We start from the raw sequence: 12,983 nt of genomic DNA on the forward strand, positions 1-12,983 counted from the left end.
TCATGATCTCATGGTTCGTGGGTTTGAGTCCCGCTCTGGGCTCTGTGCTCATGGCTCAGAGCCTGGAGGCTGCTTTGGATTCTGTGTCTTCCTCTCTCTCTACCCCTCCCCCGCTCATACTCTGTCTTTCTCTGTCTCTCAAAAATAGATAAAACGTTAAATAAAAAAAATTTTTTTAATCTTAAAAAAATAATTTTTTAAAAAGGTAGACTCTCATATTTGCTTCTGCATTCAATCTATTATCATATGTTGATTAGGATGAAATATATGAAGAAAACCTAGGCTCATACAGATATTGCTGGAAAAGGAAGGAGTATTTTAAAAGCTTTTTCAGATGACTATAGATATTCCTCTTAGCTACTATACCATAATTAAACAAGTGTTAGTTACTTAGAAGTAATTTGCAATGTGGAATCTAAACTACTTCAGTGAACTTTTCATAATCTATGATAGTAAAATCTATTGATCTATTTTGCATTTTGAAAGGATCTTTTATCACTGAAAATATTGTAACATCTTGCATTGGTCATTTACAAAATATTGATTCACTTGGTTATTCAAATCTTTAAGTGACATTTCATAATAGAAAAAAATCATATTCATTGAAATCACTACTGATCTCATTAGAATAATCTTAAATATCAGGAAGCTATCTAGCACATAGTAACTCATAAAAATTCTGCAGAATTCTATCACTTGAATGCTTGAATTTTATCACTGGCAATAAATGCTGTCAGTTATTTTCTTGAAGTGACAGGTTCGTTGCACTCACTCTCCTTAAAGTATGCCAGTTATCTAAGTTTTAATAACCACAGCTTGTCAGGGTGCCTGGGTGACTCAGTCGGTTAAACGTCCAACTCGGTTTAGGCTAAGGTCATGATCTTGTGGTTTTATGAGTTCGAGTCCCGCATGGGGCTCTGCGCTAACAGTGCAGAGAGGGATTCTCTCTCTCCTCCTCCCCCACTGCCTGTCTCACTCTCAAAATAAATAAAAATAAAAACTTAAAAAATAACTATAGTTTGTCTATCATTCATTCTTTCTAATAAAAGTCTAGGTCAGCTCACCACAACTGCCCTTCTGACACAACCATTGTACTTCAACATACAGAAGTCCTTTATGCATATTTCCCATTCAATCACATAGAATATTCAAAAGGTATGTACTCAATTGTCAAGATTTAATGAAATTAATTTTTACTGCTTTATCAAAAACACTAAGAGAAACAATGAAAGAAAACGATGACTACGAGTATAGTTTGGTGCCATTATTTTAACTTGAGCCAACACTCTTAATAGTTTTACCTGCCACTGCTTTGCACCATTGATGCAAATATCCATAGCAAAAATGTTTTAGTATTATGAAAATAGTTTTGACCTTGCACGCTCCCTGAAAGGGTCTGAGAGACCCCTGGGAGTCCACAAACAAGAGTTTAAGAACTGCAGCTCTAGAGGCACCAGGGTGGCTCAGTCAGTTAAGCGCCCAACTCTTGATTTCAGCTCAGGTCATGATCTCATGGTTCATGGGATCGAGCCCTACACTGGGCTCTGTGCTGACACTGCAAAGCCTGCTTGGGATTCTCTCTCTCTCTCTCTCTCTCTCTCTCTTTCTCTCTCCCTCTCTCTCTCTGCCCCTCCCCTGCTCTCTCTCAAAATAGATAAATAAACATTAAAAAAAAAAAAAAAGAACTGCAGTTCTATATTAATTTCTACTGTGTTCTTAAGCACAAACAGGTTGGCTTTAATCAATGCTTGTACTTGTTATAAATTTTTATACTACCATAAAACAGGACAAGAAAAAAAAAGAAGAGGAAACTTTCAATGAAAGCTAAAAGAGCTTAGCCAGAAAGAATAAAATCTTACATAGTAAATATAGTGTTCATGTTAAGTAATATTTTTAATTTCATAATCATCAGGCTTTAGTTCACAATTAGTCAAAACATTCTCAATTAGAAAGTAAAATAAATTGAAATTTTAACCAGAAAATTATTATAAGATATTTCATATCTGTAAAATCAGAAGGTTGTTAAATAATTCTCATGCATGCCCATCACAGACCTTGAATATTATCTGAGATTGTTGCAACGAAAAGCAGAATTTGGATATTAACAAAAAATCCTGAAGTAACATTAAATCATTTCTCAATTCATTTTCCAAAATAAAAGCCAATCCTAATTTAAATGATTATCCAGTAGTTTAAAAATATACATATTTTTTCTTACCACAGTGATACTGACAGCATCATCAAACTGATGCATTAAAACACTGATGACTGCAGAAGCCAGAAGCAGCATAATAAGGGGATTTTTAAACTGAAAGTGAAAACAAACAGCAATTCAACAGTTTTGTATGAACGGCAGTCGTATTCCATCACAACAAAAGCTTAAAAAATAAACTACTGAGGCATGATTAGAAAATTACGGAGTCTACATCTGAATGAGATTTTATGTCTCTTCAATTAACAAAAAAAGTATTTACTTATTTAAAAGTCACCACTTGATAACAGTTCCTTTTCAGAAGAAAATTAAATATCAATACTTAAAACTAAGAATTTACCAATTCCTTATAGTACACACATATTTTTAGCATATTATTTTAATAAATATAGCTGGTTTGAATTCTACCAAGGCTAAAATAAGTGAAAAATGATTTTGAAGATAAAGATTTAAGTTAACACTGAGTAGGAACACCTAAATTATGAGACTCAAACATTCCTATACTTAGTAAATTAGCATAGATCACAATTCGGTGGTTGACCCACAATGCCACAGGAATAACCCCTTGGTCAGTTAAAAGCAGACAATTAAAATCCACTCCACGGAAGCTTAAGATTTTCCCAGTGCTGGTTTTCCTGATATCTATCTAGAAGGGCCAACAGTATCTAAAGAAACAGAACCACGTGGACCCAACCAGGCAGCATTTAAATGACCAAGCACCAGAGCCACCCTAAAAATGTCAAGAGCTTCTGGCAACAGAAAAAGCTTCTGTTGCCAGACGCTCTTCCCCTGATAAAGTGGTGCCAATCACTAATCAAAGTTGCAGAGTAACTAGGCTACAAAGAATTCATCCCACTGGAGAGCCCAAGCCCCTAGATACCACAGCTCTGAGATTACATGCCATCACCTCCCACTACCTATATGGCTCCATTCCCTGGCACAGTGGTTCCAACCCTGCTGCACATCAGAATCATGTGAAGAACTTCTACCAAATGCCCAGGTTCACACCAGGCAAATTAAATCAGAATCTCTGGGCATAGGGCCCAGACTTCAGCTTTTTTTAAGCACTCCCAAATGGCCATATTACTTTTAAAAATATTAGCATTCCTTATAATAAAACAAGCATAAAGTAGACATCTGTAAAGGCAACTACTCTTCATAGTATCACTTCCATGTTATATGTCCCTCGGTTCTTAAAGGTTTGCACATTAAAAATTATAGAAATTCCAACTTAACAACAAACCCTAACAAAAAAATGTAGGTAAAAGACCTTTGTAAAAATTATTTCCTTTTTCCAAAAAAAAAAAAAAAAAAAATCGCAAAAGTGAACAACTACACTGACAAAAATACGTGTAAATTACACAGCAGAGGCACAAATTAAAAAAAACCTCACCTGAGAAATATACTTCTTCCATAGTGGCTCATCTTCACTTATATCAAACTCATTCCAGCCATGGAAGGCTCGCCTATGACTTACTTCACATTTGTTTAGACCATTCTGAAGATCAGCCTATTAGATTTTACACATACAAGTTACTGAAAATGTTAGCAGAGGACAAAAAAGAAACACAAATGTACATATTGTACGTTCACATTTATAAGAACTTCTACAACAGTCAAAACTAATCTGTTGTAACAGAAAGCATTATCGGTGATTGCTTGGGGCCAAAAACAAAATCTACTTAGAAAGATTAACTGCTGAGGGACCTGAAGGAACTTCTAGGAGTGATGACAGTGTTCCATATCTTAATTCTGGTGGTGATTACGTTTGCCAAAATGCAAACTGTTCATTTAATATGGATACATTGTATTTCATGCAAATTACACCTTGATGAAAAAAAAATTTTATTGAAGTCAAGTAACATACAATATTATATTAGCACTTTAAAAAATTCTATAAGCAACAAGGCAAAGTTTAGTAAACAAACTTACGATTCTCTCTGGGAAAAGGGGAATAACAAAAACCAGCCGCAAAACTTAGAGAAAGTGAAATATATATACATTTTAATGAACTTCCTTTGCTTTATTCTATTTTCTAAAATTAGTTTCTTCAAAAAAACATTCAAAGGACCATAATTGCCTTTCTTGTTCTCTGAGCCTAACAAAACCCGCAGGCTGGTATTACTTTTTGCTCCTGGACTGTATAATTATTTCAAACAGATAATTTGTGGTTCCTAAATTACTGAAAATAATTATGTTCTATGAACACCACCTACATTCTTCAGTCACTGTGCTACTGTGATTTATAAGAAGTATATACGCATCTGGTCATTCAGATGACCAAAACATATTTCTCAGTTGTATCTGGTCTTCCTCCAGGGTTGCTGACTCTCAGCTCCTAAAACCCTAGGAATTTCCTGCAATGATGGCAATAAAGGTGTCTTCTGTTAGGTTAATGAAGGTCACTTTTGAACCCCACCTAAGAGCAGCAGCTGGTAGCTAAGAAGACAAACCATGTGACTAGAAAGTTAGAACTTTCAGTCCTAGAACCCCCACCACCATCCTCCCTCACCTCTGGGGAAGAGAGATAAGATGGAGGTTGAATCAGCCAAGGGTGAATGACTTAGCCAATCATGACTAAAAAATGAAGCCTCCATAAAAGCCCCAAAGGGCTGGGTTTGGGGAGCTTCCAGACTGATGAACACATGGAGACTGGGGTGAGTGACACACCTGTAGAGGGCATGGAAGTTCCAGGCTCTTTCTCCATACCAGACCTACATATGTCTTCATCTTGCTCTTGATTTCTATCCTTTATCATATCCCTTTAATAAACTGGTAAACCTAAGTGTTTCCCTGAGCTCTGTGAACCACTCTAGCAAATTAAATGAACCTAAGGAAGAACCTCTAATTTGAAGTGGGTAGGTCAGGATCATAGATAACAGCCTGGGGTCTGTGACTGACTTCTGAAGTCAGGAATGAGAGTGTTCTAGGGCTGAACTCAACCTATGGAATCTGATGTTATTTCTGGGTAGTAGATATTGTCAGAACAGAGCTGAATTCTTCAGTGTCCAAAAATTGTTTCGTGTTATGTGTGGGAGAACCTGCCCTCAACCCCCCAGCCACCATGTTGGAACTGGGTCTGTGAACCTTAGAAGAGTCACTGTCTCTCATGATTTATTATAGCTATCATTAAGGAACAAAATTACTTTCATCCCTAAAATAATCAGTTTCTCTGGCCAAAAGCTTTATAATAGAGTTTAATAATGGAGTCTTGCAACACTTAAAAATATTTAAAATATATGGTTTTAAAACAGTATAAATACAACCACCCTGGAAAAAAATGGATATCCCATGTTTTTAATGCCATCATTTAAATACATGAATTACGAAGGAAAAATTTTAAAAAACTGTATTCCTGTTACATTAGATTGTGCTTTTTAAAACTAGGAAAAGATTAAATTAAATAAGCAGTTAAGGTTTACTTGCAGTTCTTATCATATACATGGCTTTTACTTAACTTCAGAAAATATCTATTAAAAAAAATGATAAACTCCTAACTCTACTTATGCTAACAATTGATTATTTTATAATCCAACTAATCCTTACACAGCACTAATAGTTCCTGGCAATGCTAATGACCTAAAGTTGCACTGTCCAATCAGGTACTAGCTACATGCAGCCATTTAAATTTTAATGAATGAAAATTAAATAAAATTAAATTCAGTCCCTTATCTAAATATCCACACTTCCACTACTCAGTAATCATGTTTAACTATTGACTACTGTTCGAACAGTGTAGAACATAAAAGCCCATGTTTTTTATGGGCTTTACTTCATCACAGAAAATTTACTTCATCACAGAAAATTCTATTGGGCAGCAATAGAGTTATCCATAGAGTCTAAGCAACTGATTTTACTATCTACTCCCTTCCTCCCACCAAGTACTTACTTGGAGAATGCTTGCAACTTCACTGACTGGTAATTCACTTGCTTTTTTTGATGTCAATACAGGAATCATTGTCTCATTTTCAGCATTAGGAATTTTTTGAAAACGTGCAACCTAGCAAAGAAAACAAAGGCAAAATATTTGAATATACAAAAAAAATTCAAATGCAGTCTAGAATAAATGAAAATCTAAACGTTCACAGAAACTTAGTTTCCAGTTATAAAACATTTTCAGAATAATAAGTATATAGTTCTAAGAAGATAATTTTATATTAACCATGTGCTATTTTTCCAGAGAGCACATTTCAAAAATTAAGCCACCAGTGCCAGCTAGAACACAAAATCATTTTCACATTAAATAAAAAAGATGCTATTTTTACACCAATGTAATGAGTAAAAAGTAAAACAGATGTCCCGTCTCGCAGATCCTAATAATTACATGTAGTCATAATCCTCTAAACTCATTATGTTTAACAGCAAAGAATGAGAACAGCTAAGCTTTCTCCATTTTAACTACTCCTGTTAGGGTGCCCGTTTCTTAACTGTCCAGAAAAACACCTATCTACTCTACATAAGCACCAAGACAGCAAGTCAGATTTAAAAATCTATTCCCAAACTAGCAGAAAAACAAAGAAAAGAGACCAGACAAGCAGAGGATGCACAGTTTAGTGAAGGGGCTGTAAACAAGCAGAGATGGTGGTAACCAGGGTACCTACTTCATGCAGCTTCATAAGCAAGTATCTAGAGAAAAGTTTTTATTTAACACACTTCCAGAAATAAATCTCCAATCCAGACTTGTCTTGGGTCCTAAGCTGACAGATTCTTAATAGACAAAAAGTTTTGAATAAGTAGGAGAAAGTAAGACAAAAGTGAAACTTTAGTGAAGAAAACTTTTCAGTTGCTATACTTCCACTGATTAGAATACTGAAAGTGAAGTGATCATCTTACTGCCAAGACACAAGTCTTTAAGCTTTCAGATGGAATGTCTTCAACCTTGGATAATCAACATTTTTAGGATAAAAATATTCCCCCCAAATTTTTTTGACACAACACTTCTTTAAGACAACAAATGACACTGATCAAAAAAGAAAATTTTAAATTTCTATTATTTTAAGATAATAATAACAGAGTGCTGTGTGCTGTCATTATAGAATCTTTACACTTACTCCAAAAATTAGTAAATAGCTGTGGAAAAAAGTATTCACTCAGTGTAACTGAGTTCTGGAACAATCAAATACATGTTTTCTAATTTCACTTATTAAAAGGCACTGCTGAATGTTTAAGTACTTTAAAGCAAGAAGCAGAAGTATTTTTCTACTTTTCATGATAAGATATTAGTGACTAAAAATTCTGAGGAAATTGGGAGACAGATTACCTTACTTTCATACAAAACAAAGCCTTGAAATTATTTAAAGCATATTTTTACATAATTAAGAAAGCTTAAACCTTAGAGAAAAAAACTGGAAATTTCTTAAAAGTTCCAAACGTTTCAGAACCACTGAATATCCAAACCTATAAAACAAAGTGGGACAAGGGAAAGACTTAATTGAACCATCCTTAAATTAAACACTGGAAAAAAACCTACAAAAATAACCAGAATCTTCTTAAAGCAATGAGAACTATAACAGTGTGATGCGGTTATTTATCTTGTGAGATGTTAAAGCAAAATTAAGAAGGATCAAGTATATTTACATTATCTGTGATGTCAACGAGACTAGTATCTTTTATTTCTAAGATTCCTGTACCTCAGTGTCTTCATATATAAAATACGGATAATACTGCCTAAAGTTGTGTCAAGATTACATCCATTAATAAAGGACTTGACCCAATAGTAATAAGTGCTGAAATAGCTATTTTTCTCCAAAAAGTATTTAGTACTTACATATATATTCAATAGTACAATTAGCTTAATCCAGAACTAAATTACCAATCGTGGCAAATAAAAGTTAGATTTGCAATAATTTTTCTATTAAAATACACTTTTCTGTCACTGATATCTTAGAAATTGCCATCTCAAGTACCCAACATGTGGTACAAGAGCTCTTCTCATAAAATCTTTTTAAAGTAATCCTTTGGTAGTTGTTACATAAGACAGGGTCTATGTTGGAATATACTCTACATAAAATCCCTCAGGAGCATTCTGTGGGCCCAAAAGAGTTGACAAATCTCAACAGAAGAAAGTGAGTTTCACTTAATAATGAGTAAGACACTGAAGGGACATGATAATAACTCTTTAAATATATGAAGGGCTGGCTGCCATGTGAAAGAGGGAAACACCAAAACCAAAAGGTAAGTTTACAGCCAACCAACTTCTGGAGGTAGAATGAAGAGCACTGGATGTGTTCTGGCAAAGCCATGTGATAAGACAGATTTCACTGAAAGAATATAGGAAACAGGAGGCTATAGCACAAAATTCTTGGCCAAAAGCAGAAATCTCATCTATATTTATGCTTACTGGATTCTATGTCAACCTACAATTATGGATATTATTGAATTTTAATCCTATTTTCCTTTAAGCAAATGTTATATTTAGTAGTTCAAATGGATCATTACTTCTATGGCTTATAAGAATACTTTGTTTATTCACTTACTCTTTCAACACTGCATTTATTGAGAATCTGACTCTGTGGTAGGCCCTTAGTATTAACAATGAGCAAAAACATCCTGAAGGGGAGGAGAGAGGACAAAGGAGACAAATGTTATCAAAGAATACCACAAATAAATGGAAAACGGCAAATGACTGCTATTATGAAGGAGAAGTCATCCAGGGGCATGAGAGCTTACACAGAGATTGCAATCGGGACAGGGAAGTTTTCACGAGGAAGTGACGCTTATAGAACTGAAAGACAAGAAGCTGCCTAAGGGAAGGAGTGGAAGAGCAGAGGGAAAAGAATGTGCAAGTTCCCAGGAAAGGGGGGTGAGCATGGCAAAATGAAGTACTAAAGAACGAGTACTAAAAGAAGACCAGCATTTATTCATTTACTCATTCAGTCTTTAAACATCTAATCAATGGTCCTGTATGTGCCACACACTGTTGCCAATAATGGGGACACAAAACAGACCAAAAATGTAAGAACTCCAGCCTCATGAAGCTACATACCAATTGGAAGCAAAAGACTACAAATAATGAATTAAACAATAAATGCTCCAGAAGGATAAGGGAGGAGTTGCTTCATTGTATACAGGGGTGGAGGGGAGGACCTCTCTAGTAAGGTGACCTTTGGGCACAGAGACCTGAAAAAAAAAAAAAAAAAGCAAAGGAACTATTATCTCTAGCTAGAAATGTCCAGGAGGTAGATGGGTATGAGCACATACAGGAGAGGTCCAGGTTGAAGATACCAATGTGGGTAAGTCATGAGCACATAAATGGTATTAAAACTGAGAATAAACCACACTGGCACAGAAGAAAGGGAAGAGGTCTGTGGGCTGACCCTAGGGCATTATCTCAACATAGTGATCAGAGATGAGAATAACCAAGAAAAGAGACAAAGAAGAACCAAGCAGTGAGGTAAAAAGGGAACCACAAGAGAAGTCAAGTGAAACAAGTATTTCAAAGTGGGTGTTAATGGCTGGACTGAATGTCACTGAAAAGTGAAGGTGAGGACTGACAACTGACCACTGAAGTTGGCAACATAGAGATAAATAAAGAGAGTGGTTTCAGTGGAGTAGTGATGCACAAAAATCAGACAGGAGTGGGTTCAGAGAAAACAGCAGGAGAGAAGGTGAAGACAGCCAAGTATAGATAATCCTTCCCAGTTCTGCTGTAAAAAGAAGCAGCGAAATGGGATTATCGTAGCCAGAATGGAGTATAGGTTCCAAGAGTTGGGGCTTTTTTTAAAATGGGAGAAATGTTTGCATGTTTGTATTTTGATCAGAATTATCTGACAGAAGAAAAACTAGTAATGCAGAAGTGACATGGGACAACTGATAAAGTGATGCTCTAAATGAGCTCTCATTGACTAAATGAGAGGGGATGGAATCTGACATATTTGTAGGAGGACTGGTCTTAGATAAAGGAATAGACCAGTTCATCCACAGTTACAGATGAGAAGGCAGAGTAACATGGGAAGGATGCACACATGTTGGCAGCTGCAGTGGAAGGAACATATGGAAATATTCTAAGAACTATCTGGATTAAAAAAATCAGGACATATAAAGCAAAAATAGGCTATAGAAGTAGGTGGGGATCCTACAGTGCCTCATGGGTCATATTATGGAATTTCTGTCTTAATCCTAAGAGGAAAAGGAAGACTTTGCACTGTAGTCTTAAAAATAGATAAATAAATAAAATAAATAAATAATAAATAAATAAATAAAATACACAGCTGGGAGGAAAAGACACACACACACACACACACACACACACACACACACACACAGAATATAAGTGGTGAAAATACACCAGTTTGGACACTATTACATACATCTAAATAAGAGATAAACGTAGCTTGGACATGGGTGGTGGGGTGCAAGAACAGATGTAGAGGTAAAATTAACAGTACATGATGATGAACTAGATACATACATTGAAAAATTACACTAGATTCCTAGCTTGTTTACATACTAAATAGTAATGCTATTCACATGGTAAAGAATATTAGAATATTCTTTGTAACAAATGGTGCTGTGACAACTGGATATGCACACAAAAAAGTACTGTATAAAGCTGGACCCCTCCCTCACACAATATATGGAGATTAACTCAAAATGGATCAAAGACCTAAATGTGAGGGTTTGAACTATTAAACTCTTAGAATAAAACACGGGCTTAAATCTTGACCAAGGTTTCCTAGACAGGACACCAAAAGCACAAGAAACAAAAAAAGACTGAACATCATCAAAATTTAAAACTTTTGTGCTGCAAAGGACACCATCAAGAAAGTGAAAAAGACAACCCATACTATGAGAGAAAATACTTGCAAATATATTACAATTCAGTAATAAGAAGACATAACTCAACTTTAAAATGAGTAAAAGATCTGAATATATATTTCCACAAAGGAGATATACAAATGATCAATAAGCACACGAGAAGATCTTCAATCATTAGTCATGAGGAAAATACACATCAAAACCATAATGAGATACCACTTCACATCTACTAGGATGCCTAAAATCAAAAAGACAACAAGGGGCACCTGGATGACTCAGTTAGTTAGGCATCCGACTCTTGACTTCAGCTCAGGTCGTGATCTCATAGTCTGTGAGTTCAAGCCCCACATTAGGCTCCAAATTGACAGTGGGGAGCCTGCTTGGGATTTTCTCTCTCCCCCTCTCTCCCTCTCCCTCTCCCTCTGCCCCTTCCCTGCTTGTGCGACCGCACGCACGCACACACACACACACTCTCTCTCTCTTAAAACAAATAAACTTAAAAAAAGAGAGAGAGAGAGAAAGAATAACAAGGGTTGAAAAGCATAGAGAGAAACTGGAACCTTTATATCCTGCTGGTGCAACTGTTAAAAGGTGCAGGTACTATGGTAAAGTTTGGCAGCTATTATAGATATATGGATATGCAGATATAGATATATAGATATACAGATATATAGATATGTTATTATGCTATTATACACACATGGCATTTTAGCTGGCTAAATGAGGACTGTTTTCAACTTAAAACAATCTTTGAGTGATTTAATAATGCTTCGATTTTGAGAACTATAAAATACAAGCAAGATCACATAAGTTTAGTTGAAGGTAAATCATCTTAAGATGCCATGTTACTTCCTTCATGTGTTATTACAAAAGTTCATTGTCTGTGGTCCCAGGTTTCAAATATTAGGTATTATCTGTTTACCTCTTACCTGACCCTGAAGATATCCTGGGCTTAGCTATATCTTAATCTCCTCATAATAGCTTTACATTTGTTTCAAATAATGGCATTTATTAGGTCTAAACCTTGGATTATTTAACTCATGCAACCAATAAGCATTTCCTAAATAGACCACACATACAACCACAGTCCACAGTTTATACCTTGCAGAGATGAATAATTCAGCTGGACAGTCAAGTCATACCAGAACACACCTATAAGAGTTGCCATACATTAGTCAAACCATCAGAATGCAAGTAAGTAAGTCAAAAAATTCATGAAGGGAAGACTGTTACAGCCCTCAGTATTCTGGGAAAACTTCCCTGAACTAAGCCATTAAAAATGGATAGCAGGGAATGGCTAACACCTGCCAAGGAAACAGTCTAAAAAAGAGACGAACACTGGTAAATGGAAGAACAGTAGAAATCTAATTTGTATGTGACTCGCCCAATCTGGCTAGAATAAAGTAAGTGTTTTACTATGCACTTCTACTTCCATTAAATGACCCAGATCTAGCCAGATATTAAAACAAGCTATACAGTTTTTAATTGAGTGCATTTAAAAACTGCAGAAACTTACATTTTTAGGATGTATCAAATAATTCAGTTAAATACAGACCCTTATGCATCAGGACCCATCACAGACCAACCGTACCCAAATTTGCATTTTAACAAGAGTCCCAGGTGAATCACTCATATATTTTGAGTTTAAGCATGTTATAGATCAGTTCCCAAATCTGATACATATCAGAATTATATGGGGATTGCTATGGATCGAATTGCCCCCACCCCAAATACATATGTTGAAGTCCTAACCCCCAATTTGAAAGTATTTAGATATGGAGCCTTTGTGAGGTAATTAGGTCATGAAGGTGCAGCCCCTCATGATGGCATCAGTGCCCTTACAAGAGACATCAGACAGCACTGCATGTACATGTCTCCTCTCCCCTTCTCCCTCTCTTCCTTCCTCCCCAGCCTTTAGAACTGTGAGAAATAAATGTCTGTTACCTAAGACACCAAGTCTACGACATTCTGTTATAACAGCCAAAGTAGACTAAGACAAAGGGGTTTTTTGTTT

The 12,983-nt window shown here is 35.7% G+C and overlaps 1 protein-coding gene across 2 annotated transcripts in view; it reads right to left on the minus strand.

The window, feature by feature from the left end:
- ATP2C1 (ATPase secretory pathway Ca2+ transporting 1) overlaps positions 1-12,983 on the minus strand; it is a 170,703-nt gene that overhangs the window by 86,302 nt on the left and 71,418 nt on the right. For both annotated transcript variants that reach the window (XM_019436247.2, XM_019436239.2), the window contains exons 2-4: positions 6,102-6,212; positions 3,606-3,722; positions 2,219-2,308 (exon numbers count right to left, since the gene is read on the minus strand). In XM_019436247.2, coding sequence (XP_019291792.1) covers positions 2,219-2,308; positions 3,606-3,722; positions 6,102-6,212 — 318 coding nt within the window. The remainder of the gene's footprint in view (positions 1-2,218; positions 2,309-3,605; positions 3,723-6,101; positions 6,213-12,983) is intronic.

Source organism: Panthera pardus, unplaced genomic scaffold (assembly GCF_024362965.1).
Source record: "Panthera pardus isolate Hobbes unplaced genomic scaffold, ASM2436296v1 HiC_scaffold_16, whole genome shotgun sequence".
Taxonomy (NCBI): domain Eukaryota; kingdom Metazoa; phylum Chordata; class Mammalia; order Carnivora; family Felidae; genus Panthera; species Panthera pardus.